At 31.4% G+C, this 18,653-nt stretch overlaps 1 protein-coding gene across 2 annotated transcripts in view; it reads left to right on the top strand.

Annotated features, from left to right (window-relative positions):
* LOC145664021 (synaptotagmin 1-like) overlaps positions 1 to 18,653 on the top strand; it is a 124,628-nt gene that overhangs the window by 84,360 nt on the left and 21,615 nt on the right. For both annotated transcript variants that reach the window (XM_081730312.1, XM_081730311.1), the window contains exons 5-7: positions 7,129 to 7,236; positions 7,960 to 8,154; positions 9,714 to 9,890. In XM_081730312.1, the coding sequence (XP_081586438.1) occupies positions 7,129 to 7,236; positions 7,960 to 8,154; positions 9,714 to 9,890 (480 nt within the window). The remainder of the gene's footprint in view (positions 1 to 7,128; positions 7,237 to 7,959; positions 8,155 to 9,713; positions 9,891 to 18,653) is intronic.

Genomic DNA, 18,653 nt, shown 5'->3' with positions numbered 1-18,653 from the left:
TGTTTCTCGAGTTTCCTACCCCACAGATACAGACCGTGTATTTCATGAATATTTTCTTCGTTGTACTTTCGTCAAATTAGTAAAATACACTTCTGCTAGTAAATTTATGCTTTATAAAGAAATACGTAAATGCATGTTTACAATCACAATTTGCTCGTTAAAAGTGGGAAGTACTATAACTTTGTCTTACTTATATACAATATTAATTACATAAAACTAAAATGTTATTTGTTCTGAAATACTTGCTAGTAAACTATAGATCTTTTTAGGTTTATAAGTAAGGTGACAGAATATGTTGTTGCATATTCCGATTATAACACTGAATACATTAATACTTCCTTTTTTTTAAAAAAAACTACGTGTGACATCATTCCTGACTCAGTTAATATTACAAGAAGTATCAATATGTATATTGCATAAATACTCCTGCTAGAGTTATAAATCTGATACTCAATATGGAAGATGTTTTTCCTTAATTTCCCTTTTCTTTTCAACAAATATTCGTGCTGAGAGTACTTTTTTTTTAACGTTATGCAAGAACTTCTGCAAACACAATAAATTTCCCTGAATTATAATTTTGTGACCACTCTTAAATAAGATGTTTTGGAAGTGTTTAGTACACCGTACATTGAGTTGAATCATTCGTAAATACAACATTAAGCTTGAGAATGAGAAACTATATATCTTAGGCTATTCAAATTACGTAAAGACAAAAGGAAATTTCGTTGTAATGTACTAAAAGGCAAAATATTAGGTTAAGTGTTTATAAGAAATGAACTATAAAATGATTTCTGTTGTCGAACTGATCATTATTTTTAATATAAATATTTTGAAATTTTCTCGTTTAAAGAGTTGAATAAATCTTTTTAGTTCAAACTATTTCAGCTTGCGTAAGAAACGGAGGTAAGCTAATACTCAAACATATAGTTTGAAACTTATCTGTATTGAGCACCATTAGTCGAAATTAATATTTACCTTAATCATAAATTTAAGTTATTTTGTGAGAAGTCTTTTTGATTGTCCACATTTATTACCAACTTATTTATTTAGTCTCTTCCACTTCTACCAGGATATGTAAAGGTAGATAATTTTCTGTTCTACCTGTAAAGATCTACTAGATACTTTCTGGTTCATCTCATTAACTTCCGCGATCTCTTTTAGACATTAATTTCATTTTTCTTTTCCGACACCTGGCTTCTAGACATAGCTCCTTTATCTTTTTTGGCAATCATTTGAGTTGATTGTCTACTGTAACTTTCATTATGGGTTTACATTCAGAAATTATCGTTTCGTTTGTGACTCAATGTCTTCGTGCTTTCCTGCTACTAATCTTACTAATCCCAGTTACATTTGTAACGTTTGTTGGAGTATTCTCTTTAAAGTAGTTCCTACATATTTGTAACGTTTGGTGGTGTATTCTCTTTAATGAACCTCCCCTGGAACCAAATATAAGTTGATATATTGTCTTGTAATCTGTTAATTTCATTTTAATTACCTAATTATCCTCCATTTATTGCTTGATATAGTCTTCCTGTTTTAGTAAATATATTCTTGACATCGCATTTTTCTTTAACTTCTTTGTTAATTTTTACTGTCATATACTTAAATTTGTCATCTGCTTGATATTATTTACTAGTATTTGTGCGTATCTTGTTTTGTCTCTATTAATTACTACTCATTTTGTTTTATCATATTTATTTGTATTTTACTTGTATCAAGTACTTCGTGAATTATATTTAATTTATATAATAGGCACATCTTTTTTTTTTTTTTTTTTTTTTTTTTTTGCTACCACGACTAGTCATACTTATATGCAGGTTTATCAGTTTCATTTTCCAGAACGGTTTTAGCCTTCCCTTCCAAGCTTACAATATCTCGTGTTATTGGTACTGTATAGAAGTGGAAATAACTGTACTAGCAGAATGGATTGAAAAAACTTTTTTTTTTTTTAATTTGAAAATGAGTAGTGCGCAAAAGTTGCTGTCCGTGGCAGAGACTTTGCACAAAAATTTGGGATTTTTCGGACCACCCGTTATCCTGCCGCATCCGCCTTGAAAATTTAAGATTTTGGTAAAACGGCAACCCGATGAACTCTACAGAAACATCGACGGTGGCGACTTCTGGTTGTCTATAATAGAAAGCAAGAAATGTTCAGAGCATAAACTTTGTCACATTGACATTAGGAACTGTTTTCAGAATACTCTAAATGTATGAATAGTGAGTCGAAAAAAAAAACGTATTTCTAATGATATGATGCCCATTGCCTATGAAGAAACAAGCAACTTCTGTGTGAGACAAATGATAATCGGCCAAGTAGATTATAAAATCAGTGCCTTGCTCGCAAAAACCCAAGCAAGAAGAGAACAAGTAGCTATAAGAGAAGCTAAATTGAAAATAAGTGCAGCGGATCTTCGCGAGGTCCTACAGGAATCCTGACACGAGGAAAAAAACTTCTGTCATTTTCTGAAGATTCGTCCGGAGAAAGGGTCGAATCTGACATTACATCTGAATCAGATTTTGAGCCCAAATCTTTAAATAAAGGACAACATCAGACACTTAAATCTTTCCCTTGTACCGCTTCCGCTGCTTATCAAACTGAACTTCAACAAGGGAACTAGCATTTATCACTTCATCTGTTTTAAAAGACATTGAATACGGAACTGGAGACAGCAGCACACTTGTTATAGACCAATGCAAAGCTACTAGAGAAGAAAAGAAACTAGGCAATTTTTTGCAAGAAGACAATCTTAAAGAACGAAAGATTAAGAGCATATATTTTGACGGACGAAAGGATTAAACATTGCATCAGAAGAAGAATGATGTAAAACACTATGGAGGTGAAAAATATGAAGAGCGTGTAACCATTTTGGAGGAACTAGGATCACGTTATTTAGGATACGTTACCCCTGAGTCAAGACAAGGAAGAGAAATAGCCAAATCACTGGTGAAGTTTTTAGAAAACAGTGAAATCTGCTATGTCTCAAGTGGTAGCTGTTGTTTGTGATGAGGCAGAATAAATACTGGAAGAATAAATAGTGTTGAAGAGTGTCTCGAAAAACCCTTAAATAAAGAAGTTCAGCACTTTGTTTGCCTGCTGCATGCAAACGAATTACCGTTAAAATATCTGATGAATATCTTGGATGGTGTAATAATAGAGCCAAACACTTTGGGACCCATAGGTACCCAGTTAGGAGACAGCGAAAGGAGAAAAGCTGTGAAGTTTCAACCAATTACAGTAGTATGGGTAATGGAGATGCAGAAAACTTCTGATCTAAGTAATGATCAGAAGTATCTATTCGAAATCTGTCATGTTGTGTCATCAGGAACATGCCCCTCACATCTGGACAATAAGAAACAATGTCCCGTGGTGCAGCCACGGTGGTTAACATTTGCTTGCAGAATACTACGACTTTACGTCAGCTCCCTCAACCCAAGCAACAATCATAAGCTTCGGCAGAATATGTGATTCGTGTCTACTCACCGGTATGGTTTGGAATTCGTCAACAGCCTTGATGTAGAGAAGGAGCCATACATCTATGGAATATCATCTGCTTTTCAAAGTTTTTACCCACGGATATAAGAAAAATAGTCAACACTGTTCTTCAAACAAATTGATTCTTTGTGCATCCCGAAAATTTGCTTCTAGCGATGATTTCTGACCCCAGCAGTGAAATAAGGGCCTAGCTTGGAGACAGGCCAAGAAAACTCGTGCAAAGAAAAGCCCAAAAAAGATTCGTGAATTTGTTGTTCCCCTGTTAAGATTTGGACCGGACGATTGACTGGTTTGCAACCAATGTAACAGAGCCTCTCATTACCAGGACGTTATCAGATGCAGAAATAGAGGAAAATATTCGAATCTGCGCGATGGTAGACGAATCTACAGTGATGTTTCCTTACCATACGCAAGCCGTCGAGCAAACTAGAAAATTAGTGATAAAAGTAGCATCCAAAACCTGGTTCAAAAATAGAGACGATAATTACGGAGATACTTGAATCGAGAAAACGAATGCCCAAATTTGAATCAAAGAAGGACTCAACTCTAAAAAAATTATAACTAAAAGCTGTATTGATAGAGAGAGACACATCTAGTTACGGTGGGTGGAGCTCAGAGTGCAGCCACGACCTCGTCGTGAGCTGTGAGTTGTTTTTCGTTGGCCCCGAATGCAAAACAAGCAGAGAGCAAAACACATTTAGGGTATTCTAGAAATAGTTCCTAATGTTAATGAGACTAAGTTTATGCTATGAACATTTCTTGCCTTTTATTATAGACAGCCAGAAGCAGCCATAGTAGACGTTTCTGAAGAGTTGAGCGAGTTGCCGTTTTACCACAACCTTAAATTTTCAAGGTGGATGCGGCAGGATAAGAGGTAGTCCGAAAAATCCCAAAATTTTGTTCAAAGTCTCTACCACGGGAAGCAAATTTTGCGCACTACCCATTTTCAAATTTAAAAAAAAAAAGTTTTTTTGACCCACCATATTGTACAGATTTAATCAAATGTTAACATTATGAACTTTCTTTTGAGTTCATAATAACTCTGCATTACTACTTCTTCAGCCAAATATAGCGTTCTCGACGATACCAAAGTAATTTACTATTTTAGCATTATTATCAGCTTGATTACATACTGGAATTCTACCTAACCTGAAGCAAATTTGAGCAATTTTCGCTTATTTCTGCTCTCTCAACTTGCAGATATATTTCATTTATTCTACAATCAGCTGTAGAAAGTACTTTTGAAGTTCATGGAATCGAGTGTGATATATTCTGTGAGAGAGACTTACAAAATGCTTAAAGTAAAACGTAGTATGTGTTAAGCTAATATTTCAAGGTAGTAGAGTTATATAAAAGGAGAAATATTTTGGAAATTCTGATTCAGCTAAAATAAAGAATATATATACGACCTACAATGACAAAATTAATATTTTAAGAAAAGAATGTGCTTGCGGGACACATTTAAATTAAATTATTTTCCAAGGCGAAATACAATGCGTTGGTTAATATTTATTTTAGACCAATTTTATAGATATTTTTCGGGTCAAAAATGCATTTCTTCTGGTTTTAAGTATAATGAAACCCTATTCATTGTCTTTGTTATTGATTTTGGTTAAATGTAACTTTCAACTTTATTATTTGTTCTTTGTTAGAATACCGACCCTTCAACTTTGAGAGAAAAGTAAAGCTACAGATCTAACAAATTCATCTATTATTATTATTTTATTAATTAACTTTATTTTTGCACAATGCCTGAGAAACTATCCTATCAAGCTGTATTTTTTTTTAAAGAAAATCATTTAAAAGTTCATTTTAAATTCAAGTGAAACTTTCCTACCCAATACAAGTTTATTTCAAACATTTTTCCTTTCCATGCAATTCCTTCTTGGTTCTCCAGATATTTTCTTGCATTTCATTTCATGTATATTTACAAGGATGAACTATTACGATGTATTAAGATGTTCTTCTTAAATTGGTTAATTTTTTAAGTTACTTTGTTCCAATTCAAATTATTGAGCTTTTAAATTATCACATTTATTCTTTGATACCTTTATTGAATTTATTATGCTGATTTATAGTTAATTATTACTTAGTTCGTTTGCCCTACAGTAATGTCTCAAGAATGGATATGGCTGTAATGACTATATTTGCCTTTGCCATTTTTACATATTTTTGTTCTAAAGATGACTAGTATCCCCATCTGTGTTACCTTGTATGCACACTTCTTTTGGAGAATCCATAACTCTGCATTACTACTTGTTCATATGTTCAACCAAATATATCGCTGATAAAAATATACCAAAAACTTTCCAAGGTCAGTTGGAATTTAACAAACGGAAAATAGCATATGCAAAATAATAATAGTGAAGACTATAAAATCATTTCAAAACTTTACATGTAGAAATCCACCAACATAAACGAGGTAATTATCCTTGAATAATGCTGGTCGTAACACTTCAAGATTAAAACATGTATTCGAATATTACCGTAGCCATCTTGTTTGGTCTTTAATATACCAGTTTCAGTGTTTTGCAACATACAATTACGTTCAAATAAGTTGGATAATTGGAATCATTGAAAGAATCACGAAAACGTGAGTCCATTTCAATGTCTATTGCACTTTTGTACGATTTTACAAACTAAATTGGATAACTCTGAGTCCAAATTTATGTAACCAAGCTATGCTCATATGCTGTTTCAAAGTAAAATTGTTTATCTTTTCACATAAATTATATTTATTACTATTATTATTATTATTATTTATGAAGTTAGATATTAATATGTGTAGAGTTCGTTTAACGTCAAAATTCGTGTATAATGCAGGAACGAATTGCTGGTTTGTTTTTAATATTTATTTTTCAATTTTCATTTTTAAATTTGCTGTTAAGTTGTACAGTTATAGAGTATTGGATAATACCACGTTTCAGGATTAGCATCCCTTATGACGACAGGATTTGTATATATAAGTGGTAGTGCAGAAAGCGGATCTAAACTACGATATCTTTTTAATCAATGATTACGTAATTCAAATTATGAATCGTACAGAGTGAAATAGCATTTTACTCTTCATATATTAGAACTTTATTAAAAGAATATCTCATTTTATTTGAACGTGATTGTAAGCACTGCATGGGAAATTTTCTAGTTTTAAACAACTGAAGCAGATTAAGGTGCAACACAAATGTGCCTGGTTTTATATATAAAGCTGGCAAGTAAGCGAAAAAAGAGCTCCTTGTATTGTAAGTAAATAACCTTCTTTCTGTTAAGTTAGCTATTCTTTTGCTGTTGTCTAACATCATTAACAAGCAAATACAATCTGAATTTTGCGAGTACATTAATTGTAATAAAAATCGAGACTTTTAAGTTATATTTAAATTATTTACATAGGTAGTTAATCGTCATATACCACTGTAAGGAAAGCTCTTTTCTTTTGTGATATTGGCATATTTTAGAGAAGATATTTATTTTTAATTTGTTTATTTGGAACAATTGCAATGGTTTCGGTAGAGCCTGAGCCTGCACCTCCATGCATCTGCACAGTCATAATAATTATGCATGCATATATATGAATTCCACTATGCAAGTAATGGATTTTTCTTCTACCATGTTCATAACACTATATGACATGTTTTCAGGACAAAGTTCAACCAGACAAAGAACTACTTACCGAAAACATCGAAGAACAACCTGACGAAGCAGAGAGCAAACAGAGTGAAGTAAAACTTGGAAGATTACAATTTAAGGTACACATATTATCTTACAAACGCAGTAATAAGATGGCAATTGAAGAGTATTATTAAATTGTTTGCATTATTACAGTTTTCCAGCCGAGAGTATATTTTTCCTGTGTTCAGTAAGTCTGATTGCATTTGGAGTCAAACTTTCGTGAACATAACTATAACACAATTAACATGTAGACAGTTTATAATTATAAATAAAAAACATCTTGACCAAAACATTAACTTTATATTAATAACTTGTATTATAGTTTCTGCAATATACATAATTGATTTCATTTGATATAATGTATCTGATGAAGATAGTAGTACAGACATACTTCAACAGTAATAACTGCAGAACTTCTATAGTAAAAAAATATTATATTAAGTGTTTTCTTGTAAGCCAATCAAACAATTTAATATAATAATACGGATTATAATAGACATATTATAATGCCTATATTTTGCTCTACTGGAGGAAGTATATTGTTACTACATAAAAGAAAGGATTAACGCGATGTAAGTTAAAAATTAAAAGATAATTTAATACGATTAAACTGATTTAAATATGTTAATTATTAATTTTTGTGAAAGACAATAACAGAAAGAGTAAATATTTTTTGTATTTTAGACTACATGCCTTATTTAGAACGTATTATAACAAAACCTTGCACTAATGAATTATGAACGTTTAAATTTTTGTTAAAAAATTCAATGCATATAACATTTTAATCTTAATGATTACAGTTGGAGTATGATTTCAACGGGGAGAGTTTGACCGTAACAGTAATACAAGCCGAAGACTTGCCAGCTTTGGACATGGGTGGAACGTCTGACCCTTACGTTAAAATTTATTTAATGCCAGACAAAAAGAAGAAATTTGAAACAAAAGTCCATAGAAAAACGTTAAGTCCTGTCTTCAACGAAACTTTTGTGTTCAAGGTATTTTTATGTTGTTTAATTGTAATTCTATTGCTCATATTTTTATTATTAATAATATAAATTATACTGTTGTAGTAATTTAGTATTATATTACTAGTTGAAATTAATATGTTACAAATCCAGATTTATATTCTTGTATAATTTTGAATATTTAGTTTCTTTATGGCAATGTTAAGATAGATACTTACTTAGTTAACGACACAGGGTTACATTTAGCATATATAATATTATTGTACCCATTTATATTAGTTTTATTTACTTTAATTATATAAGTGAAATTAGTGAAAGTAGGGCATCAGAACTATACTTTTGAAGATGAAATGAGTATTAAGAGCGAAGAATTGAACATTGTGTCTGAAGGAATTATTTAAATTTAAATCGCTTTGTCTTTCACAGAATAACATACTGAATAATATGAATTTACACAAGTATTTTGTATAATACTAAATGAAGACTGGTGCTTGGGGTCCCGGGTTCGATCCCAGTCCCCGCCAAGTGAACTTTGTGGTGGACAAACACCGTGTGCGTGGGTTTCCTCGGGGTTCTCCCGTTTCCTCCCACTTTCTTCATTCCACCATTTCATTCATTACTCATCATCACCGTCTCCTTTAGTCTAACCGGCATAACCGTGGGACGTAAAACTCAAAGATTTCATTTCATTTTTTAAAAATGAAGACTGAATAATTCTTTACAATTTATTTATACAATCACCTCTTCTGTTGGCTGAATATTATTAAGAAACATAAAAATAAATCTCTTGAGTGCTTATTTATTTCTTTTACTTCATGTTCATGCCATTTTAACCTGTTACCCAAACAGAAACCGCTAAAATATTGAGAGTTATATCAGTTACTGTACCGTCCGATTAGTTATTTTCATTACATCCTTTAATCCAACTTAATACTGATGTCAAACAGCATATAGATTTGAATATCACTTTGATGCTTGAAGTCTCAGAATTGATCTACAAGTTCACTAAAAATCTGTAGAATATTTTAATCAGATTTATTTGTTGTTCATGATATTAAATGTGCAGTTATAATTTTAAAAAATTAACCGTCGATTTCAGCCAAGAAAAAATACACACATATGTACTTACTTCTCACTTCAATATTTTAATAGACTTTAACATATTAACAACATGAATATCTCCATAAATATGCTAAATTTTATTTTGGGTTACTCTGTGAATATGATGGTAGATCATTACCTCTGAGAAAGTTATCTAGTATTCTTTCATCATGTAATTATTAAAATTGTTTCATCACTATTTCTTATCATGTCCATTTAGTTACCCGGCTGATTGATATGGTGTAAATATTTATTAAATAAAACCCTAATTACAATCACAATACAGTTTGTATCTTTTGAAACGTGAGCAAATTATTCACAATTCGCTTTGACTAATAAATGAAATAATGGCTTCAGAAAGTACTTAATCTTAAAAGGCAAAGGAACTCTATTTTTAATGAATAGTTTATTAAGACGGACTAAAAAATCATCGTTGATATTTGAAATAATTAATTAACTTTTTGTCTCCCTTTCTATATATATTTTAGAGCCTTTCCTATGCCGATGCTATGAATAAGACTTTGGTATTCGCCATTTTTGACTTCGATCGTTTCTCCAAGCATGACCAGATTGGTGAAGTCAAAGTACCATTATGTCAAGTTGACCTTGCTCAGACAATTGAAGAGTGGAGAGATCTACAGAGTGTTGAGGGCGAGGGTGGTCAGGTAAGGTTGCCTTCAGATAAGTATAAGCTGTATGTATCACACAATACACTTGTGCATTTTATTTTTAACAAACATATGTCACGCACAATCTTCTCTCTACACAAAGGGGCGTGATACAATTAATGAGGGAAATAGTGAGTGAATGAGTTCTGGTTTAACTTAGAATATACAGTAAAATAATGCGAATTAACGTTTACTGTATTGAATACACATATAATCACTAGTTAATTCCTGTAATAGCAGATTTTGGAATGGCAATAATGAACTGTAAATTTTAATGAAAGTTACTGCATTTAACAATATTAGCTGGAGACAATTTTACTTATTTAGTTGTGTTATCATTTTTTTTAAAATCTTAATCCACAACTTAAAAAATTTCTTACAATAGCTGTAATAATATTCATAGTCCCCACAAGTAGAATGGAGCAGGTAAGCTAAAGGGTTTGTAATTAGATGTTGATTCATTGTAAATAACGAAAGTTGCTCAGCGTCTACAATTATTAACACAGGATACAATGATGAACTACTTATTTCCTTATTTCTTTCAAAATATTTACTGGACTAAGATTATCACATTACACTTGTCACCAGCGATGATGCCAGACTATCAAAGAACTCATCACACAAATTAAGGAAGATAAGCACTGTTCTATTTTAAGTCAATATTTCCCAGATATAACTAGTAAATAATAAATTCCTCAATTTATTAAACTTTCTTTATCTTTTTAATCATTGCTGCACGGCCTACATCAATCACATAACCATGCATTTATTCAGCACATTTTGTAACCACTTACGCTCAGTACAGAGAATTTCGCTTTGATAAACTATTTAATATTGGTAAAATTAACAAATGTATATTCTGGCATATTTTAACATACGCATATAACCGTATTTTCAATGATAGCATGCTTCTTTCCGCATGCAATGTGTTTCTACAACAGATGTGTTGCATATCATCGTATACTCTTTAATTCAGCAATCTATTACAAATAATGAAATAGATAGTATTGTTAGAATATAAATTACACTATACATAAAATATTTTATTTGGTTGTTAGAAGTTTTAGTGACTTTTCTATTTCGTTAGTAATGACTATTTCTTGTAGTCAAATATTACATATTTTAAATCAGAAAACACCATATCTTTACTATTAACCCAAGGTAATAAAACAATGACTTCAGAGGTACATCTATTCTATCTTTATAAGTAATTTCATTGCTAAGTCACTTAAACTAAAACCGCTAACATTAATATAAATACAAAGCGCTTGTGACAAAACATTGGTTAAAATGACTTTTAATGTACGTTGAAAGGAATTATGTAGTCTCATGCGCATTTAGTATTAAAATCTTGCTTTAAAAATACATAATTCGAATGTTGTTAGTATTTATATCTTAAAGCAATCCAGACTTTACAGAAATACACACTTCTGTTTGAAATACAAACGATAAGGAAGTTTTTCATTTCAATAGAAGGAAAACAATAAGAAACACACACACATTTAATTTAATTCCATTTAAATTAAAATTTGTCCTCTAACTGTAAGATTAGAGATAGTTATAGAACTTGCTTACTGGAGTAAAATATATATCTACAATTACTCAAATCAATCTCTCGTTCAAGTTGAAAATAATAGTTTGCTAATATGATGTCCTCAATGCACGTATATATTAAGGAAATATAAGTTAATGCTTTAAATACAAATATGACCAAATAATAATATATAGGCAATTTATTTTGTAGAAGGAAATTCATTAACAAGCACATGTATTTACACTTCTCTCTATTCCATATTCAGGACGCTTTGCACTTTCTGCAAGACTTCCTTTTCTTTCTTGGTCTCCCCATTATGAGAATGGAGTACAACAGATATTCTATTTATGGATTCCAACTAATTCTAATCTACCTTGGCACGTTGGCACTTGCATGTTAATGAGTGATTTATATAATTGCATGACGCGTTACAGATCTGTCAGAAATACAGTTTAACACATTATATAGTTAATTTAAAATTGGTATATTTTCTTAAAGTTCATTTAAAATAGTATATCTTTATTTAGAGTATTTGCATTGGGAAACCATAACGGAGATGGTAATTTTTTATTTTGAAGCAACTTTTATAACTTAAAAAATGACAATTAATACAAACATTCGATATGTAAATATTTCGAATAGGATCCTAATCTCAGTGTCTTCCTACAGTCTTTCAAGTATTTAAGTATTTTTCACAATTTCAAACGCAAATGCTTGATATGATTCTCATAAACCAACATTAGAATAGCATTCCGTGGATTATGGGACTTTTAAATTAAATCTTTCGTAATAAGCAAACGGAAACATGTATATTAATAAACTGAAAGAACACATCATTTTACAAAGATTACATGTAAAGTGACACGACTCAAAAGTATGACTTAAGTTAAAATAAGAATACTAGTAAGAAGAGAGTATACTATTTACATTCATCATGATATTTTTATTGATATATTTTCAAAAGAATTTCGTAATGACAAAGATAATTAAAAACATTTTGCTTAAGGTTTGTAGCACTGGTGTAATCTCTTCTTGACAATGGAAAATAAAACATAATAATGACAACAGGCATAATACCATGGCATCTTACATATTGACTTAAGTATTGCTAAATGTATTGCTGTATTATACGGCTACAGTACGAAGTTATACACATTAAGAGCACTGTGTATTTACTGTGTAAGCAAATATTCAAAAACAACAAAACATGTTTAAAACTGAGTGTTTTCCCAATATTTGTGACTATAATGTAAAACATGTTCAGGTACTAATATCCAGATATAAACGTCATTTAGCATAAATATTCAAATCATATATATATATATATATATATATATATATATATATATATATATATATATATATATATATATATATATATATATATTATTTTGATGTTAAATGCTAATACCTTGCTCCCCTGAGAATGCTCTCACGTTCACCAGAAACATAAAATTTAGTGCAGACTCTGCAGCCATAGTTGAAGCTAACATGCGACATCCAGCATTTGCTTTGATCTACAAACATGGTGAAGTATGCTACAGAGTATTTTTTACATTTATTTTGACGACCACATATATAGTAGACTGTGTCTGTGATTCCATCTCTGATCACTTCGTATAGTTTTCATTTGGGCAGCTAGAGTTACCCTGAAGTGACGTATGGTAATCCCCTATGCAGATATAAACATTCTACTAGCGTTCTTTCATTTATTTTTGATATAAACAAGTTGAAAGAACCATCTGTTTTCAAGAAAATTTGAAAGTGGAAATTATGCTACATAATGTAATAAGTCATTAATTACACTCAACTTGTCTGAAATACCGTCCCATTTAATATACAAAGGGTATGCAATTGATTCTTATTGAAATATATAAATTCAAATATTAAAATAAGTTTTTTAACTTTGGATTATCTAAAACTCTTAACTAATTATTAATAGTATTTTACCAAATACTTTAAATGTGATAGTTTTCAACTTATGTTACACTTACCTTTATTAGAAGATGAAATAATTACTTACAATACATTATTCGAATTTTAACTTCATGTTCATATGCTAGTATGCTGTCTCATGTGGGGAGAAAAGAGACATTCATACCCATACTCTTGTATAGTGCTTGAGCAGAAGCTTCAGATTATAACTACTGAAAATGGGAGGCATAAAATTCAATCTGCTTGTAAGAAAACTTTTGATTCGTTGATCGAAAGATGAAAGAATGACCATTTCCGACAGATCTGTTATTCTTATTAAGAACAGGTCAACACCTATTTAAATTGCCTAACACTTCTTGACTGCAGACTGAAGTATTACACTTTAGCATCCACAGTGGCAGTTACGTGCAACCTGTGCAAACAAAGTGCATTTTTCAATGTTTGTGTGTGCGTGAGTGAGGCATTTACAAGTGCGTGTATGATGTATAGGAACCTCAAAGATACGTCCTTGCTCTGCATGTTTTGCTTGTGACATTTCTTTCTCTTCGTACGTCACATCTATATTCTTTCATGTTCCGGTTTATGGCTAGGCACAATAATGGACCCTTATGAATGATCCTTATATGAGCACACACTCTATGTGAACTCACAAGGTAATGTCTAAACATCATCTTTGCTTTTAAGTATTTGTAGAGTATTTTCTCTTCCTTTAACAGCTAACCACAATTTTTGGAATTAAATGTATTTTCTTGACAGGTGTTGAATAATTTCCTATTTTTAATCTACAAAATTTAAATAGTAAATATATTAAAGTATGTTGTAAACGTTTGTAGGTATGAATATTTTTTAAAGTTTTAAGTGTTAAGCATCCTAATTTATTGGTAAGGATGTAAGAGTATAATTAAGTATTGGGAATTATAAAGGAATTACAAGGCCTGTTGCATCGAATTACTTTATTATATACTTAGTTCTATATTATGTTTATAACTTTAAAAACAAAAATGTAATTGAATATTGAATGCCAGTAGTTAATAATAAATTATGAATTTAAAAACTCATTTAGTCTAATGCATGAATTCTGTAAATTTTAATATTTTCCTTATCTTGTAAATTGCGAAGTAATATTTTCTTTTATAACTGCATGATTTAATACGTAAATGTGTGTTTCTTGTATTTTGCTACTTCCACATCTAAAGAGTATTGCACAAATACAACTAAACATTGATAAGAATACATGTTTCTAATTCAGCACATAATATAGACAATCATTAATTCTAATCACATAAAACGTAGAGAAACAGAATAAGATTGTTCGTTTTCTTAAGAGTTCATTTATTTGCCAATTACAATAACACACCGAATTATAAACAGCGAGAAGGGATAGAAATATCATTGAAAAATTCTTTCTTAAGTTATTTTTTTAAAGTACGCAATATGAAATATATAACTCGACAATCACTTATTACATATTTTCTGTTTGCTCTCTTTAACTTTTATGAAGTTTGGTCCTGTTATATTGTAGAAGAATTTAATCTTTTATTTCATTTATTTCATTACATACTTAAATATCCAATTTACAAATGTACAAATCAAATAATGTAGATTTTGTCGAATTTTTATACAATTAACTTAGTTACTTTGTTGTCTGAACAGCAATAATTATTCGTGGTTTTTGTATCTCTTTCTCTCTCTCTCTAGTGGGTACAAATCGCTTCCGCAATATGCGCTTCCTTAGTTGTTTTGGAGAAAGCGACTTTGTGTCCAACCTGTATATACACATATCCATTCCCGTTCGTCTAGTGACTAGCGCGCGTGCATTTGGTGCCAGTAGTTCCGGGTTTGATCCCCAGTCAGAGGGCAATGAAATTTGATCGCAATACAGTTGTTCGCATTCCACCTTAAACTGTAGGTTCACGCCTCTTATAGCCTCGGTCTTGACAAAGGACATTAAACTTCAACAAACTAATATCTCTTGGATAAACCAAACTATGTTGCTTTGTATGCCAAAGAATTAGTACGAGTATTAATAAAGGTTAGCTTTAAAAATTATGTTGCTATATACAATATGAGTTATGCATTAGATGTATATACACAAATTTGGATGTGGAAGAATTGCTGTTAATTTATATATGGTTTGAAAGTAATTCTTTGATACTTGTTTGTTTTCTAAATTGGAATATGTGATATTAATTTGTACATTTTCTAATATTTATGTAAGTTTTCCAACGTATTTATTTACATACGAAATTATAATTAGATAATTTTTATTTAGTAGCAGTTCTAATCGTATTTTTATTGGTTATATTGTATATTTGACCTTTTATTCCTATGTAATATAATAACATGGTCTAAGGCTTATATCCAAACTAATAATCCAGAGACAAGACGTTTTTCACAGGAGCCAGTCAGCACCTAAGATATTCAGGGTGATTTTGCTGAATTTATTCATGTGAAATTTCTTTCTTTTTCCCCCAAATTTTCTCTACTCTGCTTTTGGCCTGTGTATATGGTTGTGCTCTACGAAACATTTGCATGCTGCTTCAAATAAAATGTCCACGTAAGTATATATTTTTGTCACAAATATTATATACATTTTTGATAAATATTTGAGAAAGAATGCCATTGCTTAGTTAAAAGCAGCTATCAACTACGTGATTATAGATATTTTTCTTTTAAATAATAGTCGTAGTTTCGTAGTATGTTCTAAAATTGAAATTGCAAGTTTCCTTCCTTTAAATGTAGAAGTAATCAGATGCCGCATAGGTAACACTTTCAGAAGTTTTAGTTAGTGTGCACACCTATTGCATCTTTGATACTCCCTTGCTTGCAGATGTTTGTCAAATTGGCTAGATGTTGGCATGCTAGCCTTACCTATGTATATCTATTATTTGTTGCATTTTTGTTCGAGTTCAGGACGGATCTAGGCACTAGAGACGTCGGGAGAGTGTTAGAAGAATCACAAAATTAGTATAGGGGACCCAAGGAACACACTTCTTTACAGCTAATTACATTGAATGAATGTATGTATGTAACATTTATTTGTATGTGTGAGTGCAACCGCGAGCGTGTGTCTTTTAAATAATTACTTTTATTGCTTAACTTTGATAACATTTAAAATGAACGTTTACAATGATTTTACCTGTGCGTTTTATAATTCTTATGTGGGTCCACTTTTTCATACCAGTATCTACCTGCAGTAATAAGCAAGAAACCAGATGTTTACAGTAGTAGCAACTATTGTCATACTATCAGTCTCGTAGATAATTATTAATGTGTAATTTTGTACAATTTAGCCCAGTAGTGAGAGTTTGTAGATTCAAGCCTATGTTTGGAGCTCAATGTTGTGAAGTAGCGTACATAGTAGAATATTGTATAACTTATATCTTAGTCATGTTTTTAAGTTAATATTATATAACTTATATCTTCATAATTGTTACTGAATTTGATATAGAGTAAGTATATTACTTCTAGTGTCCGTTATTGAATAAATTTTAACTACTGTACTTGAATATAATAAACAACACAATATATTTTGTGATTCGTGGTGAATAACTAAACTATCACGAACTTTTGTCAATATACTAATGATAATTTCAATACATTATAAGGTACCATCAAATGAAAGGATTCATTTCAAAATATCCCGACATCCGTAATATGTAAGACAGTTATTTTATCTGATGTGTATTTCTGTGGCACGGCATTAGCACAGCGCATTGTTGTCCAGGTGACTATATGACACTTGCGATCTGTGACACTTGAGATTATGTGAAATTCCTAGACAATTTCGATCACTTTTTTTAAAAAAGATATTTTAAAAATGAGTTGTGAGACCAAGTTGTTAATAATTTATTTCTTTGTATCAAATTTAGGATTAATACTTTATATCGTGGCTAAACATTAGCCAAAGACTGTTGAGTGAGAATGTTACTCACATAATGGTATATAACAAACTGATACATAGCTAAGATAATTACGACAGCACAATATTTGTTTTGTGTTTAGCTTATACTATTTGTTGTGTATGAATCCCCATATACCGAGGGCGTCAAAGAAATATATACAGACTTTGGCTAATGGCTTAGAAAATGTATTTTCCAATCTACAAGGTTAAAATTCTGAGATAAGTAAAGCTACAGTCCAATTTGAAAAGTGATCAAACTGATTGTTCCAACTGGTGGTTAAAGTAAATGTTCAAAAAGTGACCATCAGCATCGATACATTTTTGAGTACGAGTCACTACGATTTTCGTGTGTCATTGGGATTTTTGAGCCCACCGTTTGAATCTCATTCCAAAATGCCTCCAGATTACGTAGTTAACGACGGTACACCTCATGTTTTACTGTTACTCATAGGAAAAATCGATCGGCTCAAGGTGTGGAGAACATGCAAGAAACTCGATTGTTCCCCTCCGTTCCATCGACTGGCATTGTACATTTTGTTCCAGATATACTCGCACATCCCTATGATAGTGGGGTGGGACATGGCGCTATGATGGTGGGTTGTTCGTAAAAAAACCTGTCACTGCCGTACATTGAACGAATGGTAGGGAAATGGAATCAGCAAACATTCTTAGGTATTTTTCTCCAGTTGTAGTACAGTCAAAATGGGGAGACCGAATGAGTTCGCTAGCAGACAAACTACACCACACATTTACACCAGATAAATTCGCACCCCTTTTTAACAGTCATGTGGAGGTTATATTCAGCGAAGTACATTTAATTATGCTTATTGATAGTTCCATTAAGTTGGAATTGTGCTTCATCCGATCAAACAATGCTACCCATAAACTCCGGGTCAAGTGTAGCCATCTCCGGAACCCATTCAGAAAATTGTGTCTTGCAATCTCGGTCGTCGTCACTTAGCTGTAACACCAGCCTTAGAATGTACATAGCCAACTTAGCTTTCTTCATCATACACTGCTCCATGAACCTCGAATTTGTCCCGTAAATGTATACGGTAATTGTTACGTTTAATGTGGACTAGTTCCATACTCACGTCTCCACTGTCTCTGAATGGCAGCAACATTCTCAAACTTCCAATACCACTACCAATAACCTACTTCTGGTCTTCAGAATAAATCACCCGTCCGCCATGTTTATGTTACTCTCTTGCCACTAACTGGGTTGCATACCTAAATCAATGGTTCTGCACCAAGTGAGGAAACATAACATTACTTTCTCCCCAAAATTTAACCGCCATATTAGCATTAAGAGAAGTATTTCAATTAATGCACATGAATGGTTGCTTCTTCTCATATGAAGAAGTACTTACGGAAGAAGGTACAGAAC

Source organism: Thermobia domestica, chromosome 11 (assembly GCF_964235325.1).
Source record: "Thermobia domestica chromosome 11, izTheDome1.hap1.1, whole genome shotgun sequence".
NCBI classification, from domain to species: Eukaryota; Metazoa; Arthropoda; class Insecta; order Zygentoma; family Lepismatidae; genus Thermobia; species Thermobia domestica.
This window is presented reverse-complemented; position numbering and strand designations above follow the sequence as displayed.